Here is a 19126-nt window from a genome sequence, read left to right on the forward strand (position 1 = left end):
CAGAGCGCCCCAGCATCTTCCCTCAGTCAAGCGCTCTTCCCCGCCTTCCCCCAATCTGGTTCCACCCCTTCCGGATAGCTGCAGGCGCGGGGTTATCCTATTCAGCTCAAAACCTTTCTTTTTCTAGCTGGACCAGTCCGGTACGCTCCGGGCCTCACCGAGGAAGTCCCACCCTGCAGGGGAACCGACTCTGGCCGGCCCTAACCCCTCTCGAACGAGTCCCGCCCCATCTCCGGTCTGTCCTGAAGGCAGAGGGAAGACCCTCACCCAACCCCTGCCCGCTCTCTTCTAAGAGCTGCTAGTCCTTCTCCACCCCAGGCGCTCCCTCTGGCTGCCCCTCCCACTCGCTCTGATCTCTCTCCGTCCGCTACTTGCGGTCGAGCCTTCTTGGGGGAGCCCCGCCACTGAATACCCCCTTTGCCATACTCCCACCTTTCTTACCCCAACCCTGGACTTCCAGTTGGCCCTAGCTATAAGCCCCGCCCCTCTCCGAGGGACAGCCCCCGCTCCAGTCTCCGCGGTCCCACTTACCCTAGCCCCTCCCTCGGGCAGCCCCTGGGCTGTGACCCAGCCAGCACCGCCTCTCCTAGTGGCAACTGGCTGGGAATGGCTGAGGGGCTACCTACTGCTTGCGGCCTGCCAGGGGGCGGAAAGAAGAAAGGGGGCGGGGTTGAGGGGGGCGGGCCTGGACCTGGGGAGTGAAAGCGAAAGCCCGGGCGACTAGCCGGGAGACCAGAGATCTAGCGACTGAAGCAGCATGGCCAAGCCGTGTGGGGTGCGCCTGAGCGGGGAAGCCCGCAAACAGGTAATGGGGAATCGGAGGCCAGGAAGGGGTCATAGAACCCTCTTGGGTGGAGGCCAAGTTGGGTGGTTCAGGGGACCAAAGCAGTGCCAGAGAGCTCCCCCAATCTCGCTAGTGCCTTCACTTCTCGGGGATTCCCAGATTCCTGCCTTCTGACTGCAGTGAGCAGGAGCTTCCAGGGAAAACTAGTTTGTGGTGAGAAAGGCCTGAGCCACAGTTCGAGGGCACCCTGTTGTGGGTGGAAGCTTTTGACAACCCAGACCCTTAACCAACATCCGGGTACTGCTCTCTGTGTAGGTGGAGGTCTTCAGGCAGAATCTTTTCCAGGAGGTAAGTCTCTGGATTTGAGCGATTTGACCCAGAATCTTGGACCAATACTTGAGGATAACAGCCTCTCAGAATGACCCCCCCAAGTCACCCTAGACTTAACCCTACTTCCCTTACCAAGCCTTCACCCAAAGTAACCCCGGAATTATTGATAGCTACCTTTAATCTGACCTTTCTTATGACTCTCCTGACTTCTGGCACTTCTCCCGTCTTTTGATGTGGAGGAAAAAAACCATGGCTTCCAAAGCAGGAATATCACAGTCCTAACCTTGGTTCTGCCACTTACCAGCTTGGGCAAGTCCTTTCATTTTCAGGTCTTCAGTTTCCTCATTTGCAAGTCTTGGACCCAGTGATTTCCAAAGGCCCTTCCAGTTCCATTTGTCAGACATCTCATTGAGCATATTCTGTGATTCCCCTCCCTTGCAATGTAACCCACAGGCTGAGGAATTCCTCTACAGATTCTTGCCACAGAAAATCATATACCTGAATCAGCTCTTGCAAGTGAGTAGTGTGGGCCCCTTCTGCCCCATCCTATGTCCTCTGTCCCCTTTGCCCACCCTCTCTAGCTAACAACTGGATTCAGCATGCAGAGAATAGTTTCAAATAGTGGATTAGGAACATTAGGATGGCGTGAGGCATGAGCCTAGGTTGGGAGGCAGAGTGCAAGTGGGATGTATGGAGGGAAGGCTGTGACCTAGGATGAAGGGAAGAGGCTGGGCAGCCCTTGACAGTGAGCTCTGTGCAGGAGGACTCCCTCAATGTGGCTGACTTGACTTCCCTCCGGGCCCCACTGGACATCCCCATCCCAGACCCTCCACCCAAGGATGATGAGGTGAGGCACTCAGGGTGCAGGACTTGGACTATAAACCCAATGGAGAAGATAGCCCTTCAACCTCTGTGACTTTTCTAAAGCTACTTTCCCCCCTTTTTGCCTTAGATGGAAACAGATAAGCAGGAGAAGAAAGAAGGTAAGAGAGAGAAGAGGTGACTAGGGAAGGGGTGATGGCACACTGACTACTGGATGAGAAAGGGCCTGAATCCCCTCTTTCTCACAGTCCCTAAGTGTGGATTTCTCCCTGGGAATGAGAAAGTCCTGTCCCTGCTTGCCCTGGTTAAGCCAGAAGTCTGGACTCTCAAAGAGAAATGCATTCTGGTAAGCCTGGGAAATTGGGGAAGCAGAAAGAGAAGACACACAAGGTGAGGCCCTGGACTCCTCCGTAGATACAAGTCCTTCATACAGAGACCTAGTCCTGAAAAAGAAAACTTCCTTCTGTGCCTTGGGCTTAGATCCCCTTTGTTCTCCTCGTTCTGTTAGACCTCTCTTATCACAACGGTACCCCCAAAATTAGAGACTGTGCAGTATCCACTCTGTAACCTCAGAACCTACTGCTGTATTGGGTTCATAGTAGAGGTGGTATGATATAGTGAGTGAATTGTTTTAAAAGATTGGACCCTAGAGAGAGACTGCTTAGGTTCAAATCGTGATTCTATCAGTTACCTAGCTGGTAGCCTTAAGTAAGTCACTTAGACATTCTGTGACTCAGTTTTTTCATCTGTTAAATGGGTACAATAAATACATATCTCTGAAGGTTGCTGCGATGATTACATGAAATAAATACATGGCACAGTACCTGGTATGTAATAAGTACCCAATTAAATATAACTTTTTTTAGGAAGTGACAGTAATAGGACGAACTCAGTATGTTTGTTGAATGATTCTTACATGATACCTCTTAACACAGGTGATTACATGGATCCAACACCTGATCCCCAAGATTGAAGATGGAAATGATTTTGGGGTAGCAATCCAGGTAAGAAAAGGGTAACTGAAGATACTTAGAGTGGGGAGAGCCTCGGGGGGTGAGCTAGACATGAACCAGGAGGAGGAGGAAGATAGTGTATGAAATGGGGAGGACATGAAGTGTTGTCTTTGCCTCCCGTGTTACCACAGGAGAAGGTGCTGGAGAGGGTGAATGCCGTCAAGACCAAAGTGGAAGCTTTCCAGACAACCATTTCCAAGTGAGGGCAGCTGGAGGACCAGCATTGGGGGCAGTAGGAGCATTTCTTTGGGACCCCCAGAGCTGGGCAGCCCTATCAGGATGATGGGAGACTTTGGGAAGGGTCTGAGGGAGTACATCTCCCTGAACACTCATTCCTGTGGTATTCCCTTGCTTCTGGCAGGTACTTCTCAGAACGTGGGGATGCTGTGGCCAAGGCCTCCAAGGAGACTCATGTAGTGAGTGGATAGTCCACCAGCCTTTTAGCTGGGGGTGGGACGAGGAGGTGTGGAGGAAGAAGTCCTCCTTGTCTTGTTTGTGACTTTCCCAATGTGGAGAATATTAAGCTAAAAGCATTGCCTAGAAAAACTGGTTTGGGCTTCAACAACCTTGACCCTTTTCTCTGCTCAGTCCTTTGGGATCCTATTTCTTGGTGCTAAGAAGGGGTTCATTCTCAAGTTAACCTATTTCCTATAAAAGGAAACCAGACTCATGTCCCAGCCTCCCATGGGACTGACTCAGCTTTGCCTCCCACATTGCAGATGGATTACCGGGCCTTGGTGCATGAGCGAGATGAGGCAGCCTATGGGGAGCTCAGGGCCATGGTGCTGGACCTGAGGGCCTTCTATGTGAGTGTGGAGTAAGGCTTTAGGGGAGGTGGATGAGTGGGGGCAGGCAGGGGATTGGCTAAGAACCTGACTCTTGCACTCTGGCCTTCTCCCAGGCTGAGCTTTATCATATCATCAGCAGCAACCTGGAGAAAATTGTCAACCCAAAGGGTGAAGAAAAGCCATCTATGTACTGAACCCAGGACTAGAAGGAAAATAAATGATCTATATGTTGTGTGGATTCCCTTCTGGCGTGTGTCATTCATTCAAAAAGCATTTATTGAGTGGCACCTATGTCCAGCCTGAAGATGAATGTGGTGGGAAGGGGTGGGTGTCACAAAGACAAAGATGACTTAGATGCCCACTGTAATCTTGACTGTGAGAAAGAGGGGATTCAAGCCCTTTCTCATCCAGTAGTCAATGTGCCATCTCCCCTTCCCTAGTCACCTCTTATCTCACTTACCTTCTTTCTTCTCCTGCTTATCTGTTTCCATCTAAGGCAAAAAGGGGGGAAAGTAGCTTTAGAAAAGTCACAGAGGTTGAAGGGCTATCTTCTCCATTGGGTTTATAGTCCAAGTCCTGCACCCTGAGTGCCTAGGGTGGGGATTGTTACATGCCATGGCAGCCATGCAGATAACCTGTATTTTGGAATGTAACAGTATTATTTTCATCCAGAGGTCTCAGGAATTATTGGAAGAGATGGCATTTGCACAGAGCCCTTATGGGAATAATCAGGCTTTGGATAGACAAGGAGAAAGTTCTGTGGTCAACATCAGGAATGAAGAAAGAAAGAATCCTCATCAGTTCAGGAAAAGCCTAGAAGGAGAATAAGGTTTCACTGGGAGAACTATGGAGAACTACGGATGAATGATTGGACTCCCCCCACCCTTTTTTTTTTTTTTTTTTGAGATGGAGTCTTGCTCTGTTGCCCAGGCTGGAGTGCAATGGCACGATCTCAGCTTACTGCTACCTCCGTCTCCCGGGTTCAAGCAATTCTCCTGCCTCAGCCTCCCGAGTAGCTGGAATTACAGGCATGTGCCACCACACCTGGCTAATTTTTTTGTATTTTTAGTAGAGACGGGGTTTCGCCATGTTGGCCAGGCTGGTCTCGAACTCCTGACCTCAGGTGATCCACCCACCTCGGCCTCCCAAAGTGCTGGGATTACAAGGCGTGAGCCACCGCGCCGGGCCTGGACTCCTTCTTAAGGGCTAGGAGGGGAAAAAATGCTTCCAAGGCACTGTGGTGAAGGAAATACATCGCAGGACATTATGGGAAGGATGAATCTGTAAGTTTTTCTTACTGTCCTCCTCCATACCCCCTTCAGCCAATCACTGTCTTTATCTCTGCTTTTCAAGATTCAGCCCTGGGCTGGTGGTAGAGACAAGGGTTCCTTTGCTGTGATCTTGCTGTAAACTCCATGGGATTGTTCTTTAATTCAGGGCCTTATCCTGTCATAAAATATGAGATAAGAATGTGCTGCGAAGCACTAGACAGGCTGGAAGCCTGCCCCCATACATATCTCATTAAATCCTTAAAGGAACATGGGCAAAAGATAAACCAAGGGCAAGAAAACCTGCAGTCGCGAAGGCAACACGGCCCATTAGTAAGTGACAGAGCCGATCTAGAGTACAGAGCCACTCATCCCATAATAGGCGCAAAGCGGTCTGCTTTGCCCGCAGCGCTCCGGGACACCCGGCTACGGGCTAGCGCTCCATCCTCGTGGCTCGGCGGAGCCGGTGGTAGTGGGCAACACAGGTAACAGGCAAAGCCAACCACCAACCGAGAGCGGAAGTCGGGGAACCTAGCCAATAAGAGTGCGGGCAATTTTCTGTGCTTCGCAATGGTGGGTTCTTTCCAGTCTGCTGGAGACAAAGGCGGGGCAACGTTGGGGCGCGGCCGCTGATTGGACAAATTGAAAGCCTTTAGCCCTATCAAGGAGCACCACGTGGGCGGGACTCCAGGAGCCAGTTCTGCAGGGAGCTGCAGCTTGGTCTGTCTCCCAGGCAGGCGCAGAGTCGCGGCCGCCAGCTAGGGGCGCGGGAAGGCGGGGCTCGGATGCAATCGGGACCTCCTCCTGGGCTGGGCCGGGGGCGGACTCCCGGACCCAGGGCGCCGGGAGCCGGCGGGTTACCTGCGAGTCGAGTTAGCGTTGTCGCCGAACCGAAGTGAGAGGGCACGGGGAAGGGTCAAAGAGCGTGCCGAAGCGCTGGAGGGAGCTTCACGGACGCGAGCTAGGCACCGGCTCGCCTAATCCGGTACTAATCCGGCTTGCTGCTTCCCGTCCAGGCCTCGCTCGCCATGGGGGAAGTGGAGATCTCGGCCCTGGCCTACGTGAAGATGTGCCTGCATGCTGCCCGGTACCCACACGCCGCAGTCAACGGGCTGTTTCTGGCGCCAGCGCCGCGGTCTGGAGAATGCCTGTGCCTCACCGACTGTGTGCCCCTCTTCCACAGCCACCTGGCCCTGTCCGTCATGTTGGAGGTCGCCCTCAACCAGGTGCCTCCGTTGGATGCCCATCCCCCACCGCGAACCCACCCAACACCCCAGCCCAAGTTCATCCCCGGTCCCTTGGCAGCAGTGCGCATCCACAAAGCCAGCGGCACAATTTAATTACTGATGGCCCCTTTCCTACGACAGGTGGATGTGTGGGGAGCACAGGCCGGTCTGGTGGTGGCTGGTTACTACCATGCCAATGCAGCTGTGAACGATCAGAGGTGAGTGGCGCAGCCAGAGGAAGAAGGAAAGGATTATGGCGGGTTGGGGATTGGAGGAATAGAGGGCGAGGATGCGTGGGGCAGTGGGCGGGGCGGGGGCGCACAAGATGAACCAAGGTCGTTCCTTTTATCTTTCCTTCATCAAACGCTTAGGAGCAGGGGCTTTACACCAGGCACTATGCTGGGTACTGGAGTGAGGGAATATAAAGATGAATAGGACAGAGCCCTGCCCTGGAGTGCCGTTGGGGCGGGGAGGACAACTGTGTATCAACAGACTGATTTTTTTTTTTTTTTTTTTTTTTTTTTTGAGACGGAGTCTCCCTCTGTCTCCCAGGCTGGAGTGCAGTGGCGCAATCTCAGCTCACTGGAACTTCCACCTCCTAGATTCAAGCGATTCTTCTGCCTCAGCCTCCCGAGTAGCTGGGATCACAGATGAGCGCCACCATCCCCGGCTAATTTTTTTTATTTTTTAAATTTATTATTATTTTTTATTTTTAGTAGAGATGGGGTTTCGCCATGTTGGCCAGGCTGGTCTAGAACTTGACCTCAGGTGATCCACGCGCCTCGGACTCCCAAAGTGCTGGGATTACAGGCGTGAGCCACCACTCTCGGCCAACAGACTGATCTTGCTTTAACTGAGGTGTCCCCCAGGGGCTGAAAGAACAGAGAAATCCCAACCAGCAACTTCAAAAATAAGGCAGTTTCCTTATATATATACATATAGGAAAAGACAATTTTATATATATATATATATATATAAATATATAAATCATATACATGAAGCAATTAGAGGTACTGTTTTGTAATCTGCGTTTCTCCCTCACTTAATAAATACTTGACATCATCCCATTTCCACACCAAGATCTACCTTTCCCTAACAGCTATATAGTCTGAATATGAATGTACTGTAATTTATTTAATACTTTAAACATTGAGGTTGTTTCCAGTGTTTTATTACAGACACTGTCCTATGATTACCGTAAATTCTTTATAAGTAGAATTTCTGGGTCGGCATATGTATAGTATGTATACAGTTTCAATTTGGATGGTTATGCCAAATTACCTTCCAAAAAGACCACCTTTGGTTTCCACTCTCACCAGCAATATCTGAGCACCTGTCTCCCACAGCACTGAAGCATCAAGCAGTCGTGCATCAAGCATCCAGCAGGCCCGATCCCCGCAGGCCACCTACAGGGAAAGGCCACAGCTGCGCCCACACCTATGAGACCTGGGAGGCCCAGCTCAAATGGATGGGTTTTGCCCACAGTTGGCTCCTCACTCCTCTGATCTTCCCTCTACACAGCCCTGGGCCCCTGGCCTTGAAAATTGCTGGGCGAATTGCAGAATTCTTCCCTGATGCAGTACTTATTATGGTGAGGCTTGGGTTTCTGGGTGGGGAGGTGAAAAGAAAGTAGGGTGGGGGGACCCTTGAAACTCTCACTTGCCCATCTTTGTCCACTCAGTTGGATAATCAGAAACTGGTGCCTCAGCCTCGTGTGCCCCCGGTCATCGTCCTGGAGAACCAAGGTCTCCGCTGGGTCCCTAAGGATAAGAACTTGTGAGTACCCCACTCCCTCTACCTCTTAGAAGCCAAAGGCTCCTGGGTCTCCTCTGTCCTTGGCCCTGCCCCAAGGGTCTTTCTCTAGACCCAATGTCTGTTAAGTCTGTGTCTGGACCCACTACTTGCTGTTTGACCTCCATGGGGGTTACTATTTCAGAGTGATGTGGAGGGACTGGGAAGAGTCACGGCAGATGGTGGGAGCTCTACTGGAAGATCGGGCCCACCAGCACCTTGTGGACTTTGACTGCCACCTTGATGACATCCGGCAGGACTGGACCAACCAGCGGCTCAACACTCAAATCACCCAGTGGGTTGGTCCCACTAATGGAAATGGAAATGCCTGAGCCAGGGCCAGCAGGGCCCAGTTCCAATAAAGAGACTTGGGCTGATGGGCAGTGGTATAACTATATTTATTGTGCCTGAGAGGCAAGGTGAGGGAAAAATCTCAACAGAAGCAGGTTTGGGGAAAATCTGGAGTCCCCAGTAAAAAGCAGGAAGGTCTCTGCTGTACTCATCACAGAATGGGAGAGAGGGCTCTCAATAGATCATTCCCTTTGTTTCTCCCCTGGGCTTCTTGAGCTTCTCGAAGTTCTTCAGGATGATGTCATATAACACAGCCTACAGGGCCAGGGAGTAGAGGTCAGTCAGAGGCCTCCAGTGGCTCTGTGCCCCATTTCTAGCCTTGTGGAGAAGCTGAGCTTTGTCACCCTTAACCCCTAGCCTGCAGGGTCAGGGAGTGGGTGGCCTGGGAAAGCTGCCTCTGCCCACCCCTGCCCTGCCCTCGCCTCCTCACATAAGCATTGCGGATCTCCATGACCATCAGCCGGATGTCCCGGTACTCTGCCTCATCCAGCTCGTGCACCAGCTGCCGATAATCACCCTGTGGGAAGCTCGGGTCAGGCCTGACCTTACATGTGTCCTTCCCCCATGCACCCTGACCTGGGCCTCACCTACCACATGGGGCTGCTTGGCTGCTTTAGTCACTGCATCACCACGCTCAGAGAAATACCTGTGGAAGGAGAAGTGTGTATGGAGTAGAAGAAGGAGGTCTCCCAAAACAAAAACATGCACATGGGTGGTCACTCACTTAGAGATTTGAGTGTGGAAGCCTTCTAGCTTGGTGTGGAGGCTGGTCATCAGCTCAAACACCTTCTCCTAGGGAAAAAAAGCAAGGGGGAAAGTGGAAGGAAGCATGGACTAGAAAAGAGCAGGGAAGTGGGGCAGCGCTCTCACCTGGACAGCCACTCCAAAATTGTTACCATCCTCAATCCGAGGTATCTGCAGCTGCAACCAGGTGGTGACCTGGGAAGAGGGAATGGCATAATGCCACATCGGCCCTCTACCCAATTCCCAGTTTCATATTCTCCCTTGCTTCCCTCCCCACACTGGGTGGAGGCGTGCCAGGTCTATCCTGAGCCCCAGGGCCTGGACTTCTGGTTTCACTTGCTGTGCCCTCTCTTGCTAAAACCTGGCAAGTGCCAGGCCCTAAATGGCAGGGACCAAGAGGACAATGGTTTGACTTGAAGCCTGAGAGTTGAAGTGGGAGGGCTTACCAGGTTGAGCTGCTCAATGACATCCTTGATCTCAGGCTTCAAGCGCTGCAGAAGGACCACGATCTTTTCATTGCAGTTCACTGGGCCACAGGGAGGACCTAGAGAGTGAGCAATGGGTCAGTCACATGATTGAGCCTGTGTGAGGGGCGAAGGGGAGACTGGAAAGATCCTCAGGAGGAGCTCCTGTGAGTGGGACTCAAGTCTCTTCCCACCATTGTGGTTTCAAGTACCTTTGTCTTCATCTTCCCCCTTCTTCTTTTCATCCTTGTCTTCCTTCTGCAGAAAGAGAGGGGCTCATGAGAGTCAGGACTAAGGTTGATTACCCCCATGGTTGGATCCCTTCTCCCAGGTCTTCCCAGCTTGCCTCCTGCTGTTTCTTCCGCTCCTCTTTCTCTTTCTCCTTCACTGGATCAGGCACTGGGATGTCCAACGGGGCCTTCAGATTGCTCAAGTTGGCTTCATTGAGAGCTGGCTCCTGGTGTAGGGTGGGAGGAGGGCTGGAGGTGAGGGAGTTCCTCTCACCTCACTCTCACAGCCCCCAGACTCTTCTCTTGGCCTTTACTCCCTAGCTCCCTGCCCAGCCGCGGCACCTTTAAAAATGCATCCAGCTCAGAAATCTTCTTGGGGAAATAGCTCCCGAGCAGGTTCTCTGTCTGTGTGTGAGGTGGGGGTGGAGAAGGATGGGAGTCAGCATCAAATGCCCGTCCTAGGTAGTGAGGCAGGGTTGAGCAGTAGGAGTTGGGCAGGGGTGGGGCCACGCTGATGGCGCATGTCTTACCTTGGTACAGAGGTCTTCACGAAACACATCCACCTGTGGGGCACACGCATCCCTTCAGAAACTTGGCTTTAAGGCCAGTTCATTTGAGGACAGTTCCCTTAGGGTTATGTAGGGCCTGACCTGGGGAAGGGTGGAGGGGATCCCTCTAAGGGCAGACCTGAAGAAAGCGAGATGGATGCCTGTAGGGTGGGTTGGGGTGGTGGAGAAGGTGGATCTCTGCAGACCTGGATCTACGGAAAGTGGAGTGGGTATCCCTGGGGCTGGATATGGGGGATGAGAACATTCCTGGCGGTGAAGGGCCAGTGTTCACGTGAGAACAGATCTCTGGGGTCGCCTGGCAGGTGTGAGGAGGGGTGCTGAGAGCCCTCTGCAAGTAGGACAGGGATGGGGTGGGCCCCGGAACCCTCCCTGAGGGAAAGGCCAGAAGGTAGCTGGGGCAGTCCCGCACCCAGTCTGTGTGTGGCCCCGGCCCCAGGCCAGCGGAGTTCCCCTCCACGCCAGCTCTCCGCTTCACCTCACCCCGCAGAACCACGGCCGCCTCGCCTCTCCCCGCAGGCAGCAGTCGCCGCCCTCCCCGGGGCGCAGGTGCTCCGGGCGCGCCAGCTCGGCCGACTCCCCCCGACTCGCGTGGGAGCCTGGGGGGCGGGTCGGGGATGCCCCCGGCCGCTCCAGCCACGCCTCCCCAGTGGGCCCTTTCTAGACCCCGCGGCGCTCACCTTGGCTTGGGCCTCGGGCTGGACCCTGAGCATGGCCATGACCGGGACGGGGGGCCTAGCGCCGCACAAGGAGCAGAGTGGGCACCGCGAAGGGAAAGCGAAAGCGGCAGGGCGCTCGCACCCAGCTCGGCCTTCCTGGGTAGTGGGGCGGGGAGGGCTGGAGGAGGCGGGGTCGGCTGGAGGAGGCGGGGTCAGCCCTGCCAGGGAAGGGGCGGTGCCGCAGAGGAGGGCGGCGGGTGAGGCTCCCCCTAGCGCGCACAGGCGCTCTTCACCCACCCTCCCCGCGCCGCCTCGCGAGGGCCAGCTTCCAGGCTCCCCACCTCCGCTGGCCCGGTCCCCGCCTCCCGCCACCTGCCGCCCGCCGCCGCCGCCGCTCCCATCGCCAGGCCCGAGCCAGTCTCTCCGCGCCCCGGCCTCCACCTCCCGCCTCCCAACTGGCTCCCCACCTGCTCTCTTCTTCCCCTGCTCCGCCTGGGACAGATAAGCTTTACTTAGGGCTCTTCCGTCTTTCCCTAGAGATGGAATAAGACCTGGCCTGTCTTTCCTAGCCTTGCTAGCGTGGGCCTCTGGCTCTGCCGACATCCTCCGCACCTGTAGCAACACCGGCACCAGAGCTGGCAGCATCCCTATCCAAGCCCGGACCAACTCTCTCCTGGACCACGGCTGCAGATGCCATTCTATAACCCACTCTCACGGAGCAGCAGGTTCATGCCTCTCTCTGGCTTAAAACCCTTTCTCAGCTGCCTGTTGACCTTTGAATGAAATCCAAAAGGCTGTCGCACCTGTCTCCCCTTTAAGTCCACTTTCTACTGCTTGCCCCTTCGTTCATTACACTTGCAAATATTTGGGCTATTTGTTTCTCAGATGTGTCATGTTCATTTCTGCCTCAGGGCCTTTGCCCTTGCTAATAATCCCTTTGCCTAAAACACCCTTACCCTGGGTGTTGTCATTCGGTTCTCAGTTTAGATGTCACCTCTTCAGAGAGAACTATTTTCATCATCCTCTATAAGGAACCTCCCTCCAAATCTATTACAAATCATCCTGTTTTAGTACATTCATAGCATTTATCTCTCTGATATTAGCCAGGTTTTTTTTTTTTTTTCAGGATAATTTACTGATTTAAACCAGGTTTTGGCAAACGTGTGTGTGGGGGGGGGGGGGGGGGGACGGAGTCTCGCTCTGTCGCCCAGGGTGGAGTGCAGTGGCACCATCTAGGCTCACTACAACCTCCACCTCCAGGGTTCAAGCGATTCTCCTGCCTCAGCCTCCCGAGTAGCTGGGACTACAGGCGCGTCCCACCACGCCCGGCTAATTTTTTGTATTTTTAGTAGAGACGGGGTTTCACCATGTTAGCCAGGATGGACTCGATCTCCTGACCTCGTGATCCGCCCGCCTCAGCCTCCCAAAGTGCTGGGATTGCAGGCATGAGCCACCGTGTCTGGCCAACTTTTTCTATAAAGGGCCAGAGAGTAAATATTTTAGGCTTTATAGGCCTTACAGTGTCTGTCTACTCAACTCTGCCATTGTAGTAGGAAAGCTGCCATATGTAAATGAATTAGTTTGGTGAGATCAATAACATTTTATAGACACTGGAATTTGAATTTCATGTAATTTTCTCCTGTAATAAACTATTCTTATTCTTTTGCTTTTTCAACCATTAAAAAATGTAAAAATGGCCGGGCACAGTGACTCATGCCTCTAATCCCAGCACTTTGGGAGGCCAAGGCAGGCAGATCACTTGAAGTCAGAAGTTCGAGACCAGCCTGGCCAACATGGTGAAACCCTGTGCCTACTAAAAATACAAACACTAGACGGGTGTGGTGGTGGGGCCTGTAATCCCAGCTACTCGGGAGGCTGAGACAGGAGATTGCTTCAAACTGGGAGGTGGAGGTTGCAGTGAGCCAGAATTGCACTCCAGCCTGGGCAACAGAGTGAGACTCTGTCTCCAAAAAAATAATAAAAATAAAATAAAAATAAAAATGTAAAAAATGTTTTACCTTTTAAAAAAAATTTTTATAGAGACAGGGTCTCACCATCTTGCCCAGGCTGGTCTCAAACTCCTGGGCTCAAGTGATCCTCTTGCCTCAGCCTCCCAAAGTGCTGGGATTACACTGCCATCACTGCCAGGTCTCTGTCTTTTAAAAAAAATTATATATATATTATATATATAAATATATATAATAATATATATAATATATAAATATATATTATACATATATAATTATTAGCTCACAGGTCATACAAAACTGGCCACAGGAGGGCCAAAGTTTGCTAATTCCTGGTTTAGAGGATAGATGATATACCCATATTATCTAGCTTTGTAATCATGGCTCCTCTATTAGTTGTGAACAAGTCACTTAACCTCTGTGTCTCAGTGTTTGCAACTGTACAATGGGAACACTACTATCTCAATTTTTTTTTTTTTTTTTTTGCCAGTCAAGATCAGTACAACCTACCTCATACTTTTATTGTTGTGAGGACCAAATGTGTTAACTTTTTTTTTTTTTTTGAGATGGAGTTTCGCTCTTGTTGCCCAGGATGGAGTGCAGTGGTGCAACCTCAGCTCGTTGCAACCTCCGCCTCCCGGGTTCAAGGGATTCTTCTGACTCAGACTCCCAAGTAGCTGGGATTACAGGCACCCGCCACCACACCCAAGTATTTTTTTTTTTTTTTTGTATTTTTAGTGGAGATGGAGTTTCACCATGTTGGCCAGGCTGGTTTTGAACTCCTGACCTCAAGTGATCTGCCCACGTCGGCCTCCCAAAGTGCTAGGATTATAGGCGTGAGCCACCGCGCCCGGCCATATGCGTTAACTTTTATAAAGAACTTACAGACACTTAGAACAGTGTCTGGCACAGAGTAAATGCAGTGCAAGTGTTTTGCTATTATTTGTGTGATCGATTATCTGCCTTCCCCAGTTAGCTCATATGCCTCCAAACAGCAGAAATCTTGTCTTATTTACATGGCATAGAACTATGCTCAGCTCAATAAACATTTGTTAAATAGATGAGCACATACAGACCCCCTATGGGGAAGACAGGGTAGGAAGAGTCCCTGAGAGGAGTGCCCAGATAGGTAGGCCCCTGAAGAGAGGGAGTGGAGATTCAGTGGAGAAGGCAGGAAAAACAATCAAACAGGCTGGAGATGGAGCAACTGCTCAGCAAGAATGATGCCCACACCTAAGCGCACCATTACCTGCCTTAGAAGCACCATTCCTGGATGTCTCAGTCCCCAGATAGCCTGAAGTCTGCAAAAACTAGGAGACTGAAAGGACAGCTGGAGGGATGGAGGTCAAGCATAAGGAAGGACATTCAAGATTGATGAGAGCAAGGAATGGCTGGGGAACCCTAGTGACTACCAGACCCTCTTCCTACCCTTTCAAGGACCCAACCAAATGATGAGAGGAGCCACAGCCAGGCCTGATGGCTTTTATTTCTTTCAGTTATGCTTGCGGCTGGAGTGGGGACGGGGGAAGAGCCCATGGCCTGGGCTCCCTGGAGACCAGGGCTGATGATACCAGCTGCCATAGGTGAGGTACCAGGCGAAGGTGCCCACTGCGGCGCCCACCACCTTGTGAGTGTACTGGTGGAAATAGATGACGGTACAGAGCAGCAAGAAGTTCCAGAGGCCCAGCAGCAGCACGTTCAGCAGGAAGACAAGGCGCAGTGGGGCGCCGGCAGGAAGCCCATGGGCCAGGTACTTGGCGAACACAGCTGCTTCCTCTGCCATGAGCAGGCAGCAAAAGGTGAGAAGGAAGGTGTGGGAGGAGACGGTGTAGCCTCGCCACTGGTGGCCAGCCGCCAGGCAGCTGCGGCGGTCAGGCAGCTCGTGGAGCAGCAGACCCTGGGGCAGTGGCTCGAAGCAGGAGCCAGTCAGGTCCTCAATGAGCAGGAAGGCCCGGCCGGCTCCCCGCCACACGGCTGCCCCTACCACCAGTCGGCTCAGGTGTCTGGCAGTTACTGCCACGCGCCGTGTAGCCAGGAACACCACCAGCAACACAAAGCCCCCTAAGAAGGTGCATGTCCAGCCCCAGGCTGAATTCACAAATTTTCTGTGGGCAAAGAAGGGAGACTATTGAGACCCCAAGCTCCATCTCCCACCCTGGTTTGTGCTCCCATCACTGCACTCTCCCCAACCCTACACATCATCACTGGTTCTCTCCTTGCCGTGCCCTTTACAGCCCCCAGTCATTTAAACTTTGCCATCTCTTTGGAGGACAATTCAGCATTCCAGGGTCCATATTTCCTCTTTAGTCCTGTTCCCAACTTCCCCTGTACCCCAGGGCTCTGTTCCCTTCCCCCTCCCCCGACCTTTTCCTCAACCTCCTAGCCTATTTTTAGTGTTCAGACTGGCAGGAGGACAGAAGCCTGGAGAAGGGAGCTAGGATCCCAGAGTGCAGGGACCCGGCTCCCACAGCCTTGAGTGGACTCACATGTTGAAGAAGTTGCCGTGGCTGGCGAAGATAGTCCGAGGGTTGACATGGAACTGCAGAAGCGGCCCAAAGATGACCACTGCTGCCAGCCAGGCATGGTAGAGGCGCCGTAAGCAGGGGCTGCCCAGAAGGCGGGCGGCTTGTTCGCTTCCAAAGTACAGCAAGGCAGAGGCCACCCAGAGCAGCACCTTGACCAGGCAGCCCAGCAGTGCCTGGATTCGGGCCCTGGCCCCCGGTCCTGCCCCCACCACCAGCCCCCGCTCCATGTTCCCTCCCCTCCCCACTAACTGCTTGCTTTGCTGGGCAGCTGAGGAGGGGCTGATGGGGCCCCCCTGGACAAGGATAGGCAGTGACAGGTGTGGCAGACACAAGGCAGAGCCCTGTTGGCAGCTGGCAGGTGGGGGAGAGGGGCGGGGGGCAGTAAGGGGCCAGGGTGGAGGTCTGCCACGTCAGCAGGGTCCTGGCCTCGGGTGTGTGGTAGTATGTGTCCTGACAGCAGTCTGTGTCCTTTCCTGTTAGTCCTGTGTCCTTGGCTCCAACCATGTTCCAGTTCATGTCTCAGGGCCAGCTGTTCAGGGCTGTCCTTGTCCATAGTCTGCCAGGGTCTGCCAAAGTCCCTCTCCACCCACCCCTACTTTACCATTTGCTCCACAGGGAAATCAGAGGTCATGAAGATAAAAATAACCAAAACTTGAAAGTCGTTTTTTAAAAAAAGCTGTCAGTCTTATCAGTGTGATCTAGCCCTTCTCCTGGGGTTCTGAGCATAAGAGCCCACCAACAGCAGGATGCAGCAAGGTGGCTGTGCACAGCACTGTGGCCATCATAGGCCTTGGGAGGCAGATCAGCAGGGGTATCCACTTCAGTGCTCTGTGACCCCAGCAGCTTGGCTCTGCCCTAGTTCCTGTCTGGATTGAGGGTCTCTAAGGGACTAGTTTGGCCCAGGGCTGCTGTATAAACTGGCGGTTTCATCTGTTGATCACGTTGACCCTCAGATCCCTAAAGATTAGGTTTACTCCCAGGTGACAGACGTAGAGGAGACCCTAAAAGGGCAACTGCCAGACAGGAGTCAATTGAAACCTTAAGTTCCATCCTCCAACCAACTACCCTGGGCCTCGGGGCTCTCCATATAAGCCTGCCCTCCCAGTCTGACTGCTGAGGCGGCGACAGCAGGGCAGAGAGCTACCTACCCACGGAGAGCGCCTGTTAGTCAGTAACTGTTTTGAGATCACTTTTTCTTTCTTCCTCATTCCTCAAAACCAGTGGTGGGATTTCAGAGCACAGCGGAAGTAGTGAAAGGAATGAGCAAGCAAGGACACCTGAGTTCTGGGCCCAACTGTGTGACTTTAGGAAAATCAATGAACCCTCTTCAGTCCTCAGTAAATCAATTTCCTTTATAAATTGATCAAGACAGATTGGATAATCAATCAGATTCCTTCCAGATCCTAAAGCCCATACCTTGGAATAGTGACCTTCAACGAACCCTATAAAAGAATTTTGAACTAGGCCGGGCGTGGTGGTTCACGCCTATAATCCCAGCAGTTTGGGAGGCTGAGGTGGATGGATCGCCTGAGGCCAGCCTGGCCAACATAGTGAAACCCCGTCTCTACTAAAAATAAAAAAATTAGCTGGGCACAGTGGCGGGCGCCTGTAATCCCAGCTATTCTGGAGGCTGAGGCAGGAGAATCGCTTGAACACGGGAGGCGGAGGTTGCAGTGAGCAGAGATTGTGCCATTGCACTCCAGCCTGAGCAACAACAGCGAGACTCCGTCTTAAAAAAAAAAAATTCCTTCCCCTCATTTTTATTTATTAAAGTTTTATTATTTATTTTTTTGAGACAGTGTCTCACGCTTGCCCAGGCTGGAATGCAGTGTGCTATCACGGCTCACTGCAGCCTCAAACTCCTGGGCTCAAGTGATCATCTGCCCTAGCCTCCTGAGTAGCTAGAACTACAGGAATGCATCACCATGGTTGGTTAATTTATTTTTTATTTTTTGGCCAGGTGTGGTAGCTCATGCCTGTAATCCCAGCACTTTGGGACCAGCCTGAGGAGCCACAGGAGTTCGGGACCACCTTGAGCTGGTCTCACATAGTGAGACGCCGTCTCTACAAAAATTTAAAAAATTAGCTGGGCATAGTGGCACGTGCCTGTAAGTCCAGCTACTTGGGAGGCCGAAATGGGAGGATCACTTGGGCCCAGGAGGTTGACACTGCAGTGAGCCGTGATGGCACTATTGCACTCCAAGCCTAAGCAACAGAGTGAGACCTTGTTTCCATATTTATTTTGTAGAGACAAAGTCTCACTAAGTTGACCAGGCTGGTCTTGAACTCCTGGCCTCAGGTGATCTTCCTGCCTTGGCCTCCCAGAGTGGTGGGATTACAGGCATGAGCTACCATCCCTGGTCTCATTGTGGTTTTAAATAGTTGCAAAGGACATAATTTCTAGTGTATCATATACTGACATTTCAAAATAAAACCATTATATCACTGTTTCAAATGTATCCAATGAAATCTAAATACTACAGTGATTAGATACTTCACCTTTATCCATTAAAACATGACAAGATTTTACATCAGAAATTATATTTCCATTCTACTCCCTCACAGAATTTATCCTAATATGTTTTTATGCCTGAAAGTCTTTTATTGACCATTTATCACATTTCTCTGCAAGAAAAGTAACTCAAAAAATTTAATTTTTTGTTTGTTTGAGATGGAGTCTCACTCTGTCGCCCCGGCTGAAGTGCAGTGGCACGATCTTGGCTCACTGCAACCTCTGCTTCCTGGGTTCAAGCGATTCTCCTGCCTCAGCCTTCCAAGTAGCTGGGATTACAGGCACCCGCCACCACCCAGCTACTTTTTTTTTTTTTTTTTTTTAGTAGACATGGGGTTTCACCATGTTGGCCAGGCTGGTCTCGAACTCCTGACCTAGTGATTCGCCTGCCTCGGCCTCCCAAAGTGCTGGGATTACAGGTGTGAGCCACCGTGCCCAGCCAAAAAATTTAATTTTTTATAGTTTCTGGGCCCAGTGTGGTGGCTCACACCTGCAATTCCAGTCCTTTGGGAGACCGTGGCAGGAGGATCACTTGAGCCCAGGAGTTCTAGACGAGCCTGAGCAACATGGTGAAACCTTGTCTATACAAAATATACACAAATTAGCCAAGGATGGTGGCACCCACCCAGCTACTCAGGAGGCTGAGATGGGAAGATCACTTGAGCCCAGGAATTTGAGGTTGCAGTGAGCAGTGATCACACCACTGCATTCCACACCGCTGCACTCCAGCCTGGGCAACAGAGCAAGACTGTCTCAAAAAATAAAAATAAATAAAATAAATAAAATAGAAATGTCCTGTGACCATAAAGCCCTAAGAGTTAATTTTTTTCCTATGGATTCTATTTTCATTGTAACTGTTAGTAGTCTAAAATATATTATTAGTACATGAATACCTGAGTTTTTGGGGTTTTGGAGACAGGGTCACTTTCTGTCAGGAAAGTGAAACAGTCTTATTACTGACGTGGAGAAAGTTTTAGTGGTCTGGGTAGAAGATTAAAGCAGCCACAACATTCTCTTAAATCAAAGCCTAATCCAGTGGCATGATCGCAGCTCACTGCAGCCTTGACCTCCCCAGTTCAAGTGATC

The 19126-nt window shown here is 51.9% G+C and overlaps 4 protein-coding genes across 9 annotated transcripts; 2 read left to right on the forward strand and 2 right to left on the reverse strand.

Moving 5' to 3' along the window:
• The first annotated feature begins 29 nt into the window (after nucleotides 1-29).
• Nucleotides 30-3975, forward strand: PSME2 (proteasome activator subunit 2). Its single transcript, XM_019009327.4, has 11 exons — nucleotides 30-805; nucleotides 1100-1132; nucleotides 1568-1630; nucleotides 1875-1961; nucleotides 2067-2097; nucleotides 2185-2282; nucleotides 2872-2940; nucleotides 3081-3148; nucleotides 3311-3365; nucleotides 3669-3755; nucleotides 3851-3975. Exons 1-11 carry the CDS (start codon nucleotides 758-760, stop codon nucleotides 3929-3931), a joined length of 720 nt encoding a protein of 239 aa, XP_018864872.1. The 5' UTR covers nucleotides 30-757; the 3' UTR covers nucleotides 3932-3975.
• A 1716-nt stretch (nucleotides 3976-5691) lies between these two features.
• Nucleotides 5692-8399, forward strand: EMC9 (ER membrane protein complex subunit 9). Of its 4 annotated transcripts, XM_031001928.3 has the most exons (6): nucleotides 5692-5900; nucleotides 6022-6231; nucleotides 6373-6449; nucleotides 7753-7822; nucleotides 7913-8007; nucleotides 8168-8399. In XM_031001928.3, exons 2-6 carry the CDS (start codon nucleotides 6034-6036, stop codon nucleotides 8352-8354), a joined length of 627 nt encoding a protein of 208 aa, XP_030857788.1. In that variant the 5' UTR covers nucleotides 5692-5900; nucleotides 6022-6033; the 3' UTR covers nucleotides 8355-8399. The 4 variants fall into 4 exon arrangements, with proteins under 4 accessions (XP_030857788.1, XP_055218288.1, XP_030857791.1 ...); XM_055362313.2 differs by having other exon boundaries at nucleotides 5692-6231; XM_031001931.3 differs by lacking the exon at nucleotides 5692-5900 and having other exon boundaries at nucleotides 6208-6231; nucleotides 7578-7822.
• Nucleotides 8400-8401: 2 nt separating this feature from the next.
• PSME1 (proteasome activator subunit 1) lies at nucleotides 8402-11236 on the reverse strand. Of its 3 annotated transcripts, XM_055362310.2 has the most exons (11): nucleotides 11058-11236; nucleotides 10342-10374; nucleotides 10154-10216; nucleotides 9928-10038; nucleotides 9794-9839; nucleotides 9564-9661; nucleotides 9244-9312; nucleotides 9098-9165; nucleotides 8965-9019; nucleotides 8804-8890; nucleotides 8402-8628 (listed from the first exon to the last, which is right to left on the reverse strand). In XM_055362310.2, exons 1-11 carry the CDS (start codon nucleotides 11094-11096, stop codon nucleotides 8548-8550), a joined length of 750 nt encoding a protein of 249 aa, XP_055218285.1. In that variant the 5' UTR covers nucleotides 11097-11236; the 3' UTR covers nucleotides 8402-8547. The 3 variants fall into 3 exon arrangements, with proteins under 3 accessions (XP_055218285.1, XP_055218287.1, XP_055218284.1); XM_055362312.2 differs by lacking the exon at nucleotides 10154-10216 and having other exon boundaries at nucleotides 11058-11220; XM_055362309.2 differs by lacking the exon at nucleotides 8402-8628 and having other exon boundaries at nucleotides 8665-8890; nucleotides 11058-11220.
• Nucleotides 11237-14471: 3235 nt separating this feature from the next.
• Nucleotides 14472-16985, reverse strand: FITM1 (fat storage inducing transmembrane protein 1). The gene is made up of 2 exons (XM_055362314.2): nucleotides 15490-16985; nucleotides 14472-15108 (listed from the first exon to the last, which is right to left on the reverse strand). Exons 1-2 carry the CDS (start codon nucleotides 15753-15755, stop codon nucleotides 14496-14498), a joined length of 879 nt encoding a protein of 292 aa, XP_055218289.2. The 5' UTR covers nucleotides 15756-16985; the 3' UTR covers nucleotides 14472-14495.
• Nucleotides 16986-19126: the final 2141 nt, after the last annotated feature.

Source organism: Gorilla gorilla, chromosome 15 (genome assembly GCF_029281585.2).
Source record: "Gorilla gorilla gorilla isolate KB3781 chromosome 15, NHGRI_mGorGor1-v2.1_pri, whole genome shotgun sequence".
Classification (NCBI taxonomy): Eukaryota; Metazoa; Chordata; class Mammalia; order Primates; family Hominidae; genus Gorilla; species Gorilla gorilla.

Bases quoted from the DNA above. Each gene is read 5' to 3' on its own strand.
- PSME2 (XM_019009327.4), top strand. From the start codon at position 758: ATGGCCAAGCCGTGTGGGGTGCGCCTGAGCGGGGAAGCCCGCAAACAG. The intron at 806-1,099 runs GTAATGGGGAAT...CTCTCTGTGTAG, and splicing joins GCGGGGAAGCCCGCAAACAG to GTGGAGGTCTTCAGGCAGAA. The intron at 3,149-3,310 runs GTGAGGGCAGCT...TGCTTCTGGCAG, and splicing joins TTCCAGACAACCATTTCCAA to GTACTTCTCAGAACGTGGGG.
- EMC9 (XM_055362313.2), top strand. From the start codon at position 6,034: ATGGGGGAAGTGGAGATCTCGGCCCTGGCCTACGTGAAGATGTGCCTG. The intron at 6,232-6,372 runs GTGCCTCCGTTG...TTCCTACGACAG, and splicing joins TGGAGGTCGCCCTCAACCAG to GTGGATGTGTGGGGAGCACA. The intron at 6,450-7,752 runs GTGAGTGGCGCA...CCCTCTACACAG, and splicing joins GCAGCTGTGAACGATCAGAG to CCCTGGGCCCCTGGCCTTGA.
- PSME1 (XM_055362309.2), bottom strand. From the start codon at position 11,096: ATGGCCATGCTCAGGGTCCAGCCCGAGGCCCAAGCCAAG. The intron at 10,217-10,341 runs GTAAGACATGCG...CCTCACACACAG, and splicing joins GTGAAGACCTCTGTACCAAG to ACAGAGAACCTGCTCGGGAG. The intron at 9,662-9,793 runs GTACTTGAAACC...CTCACTCTCTAG, and splicing joins GGGGGAAGATGAAGACAAAG to GTCCTCCCTGTGGCCCAGTG.
- FITM1 (XM_055362314.2), bottom strand. From the start codon at position 15,755: ATGGAGCGGGGGCTGGTGGTGGGGGCAGGACCGGGGGCCAGGGCCCGA. The intron at 15,109-15,489 runs GTGAGTCCACTC...CTTTGCCCACAG, and splicing joins CACGGCAACTTCTTCAACAT to AAAATTTGTGAATTCAGCCT.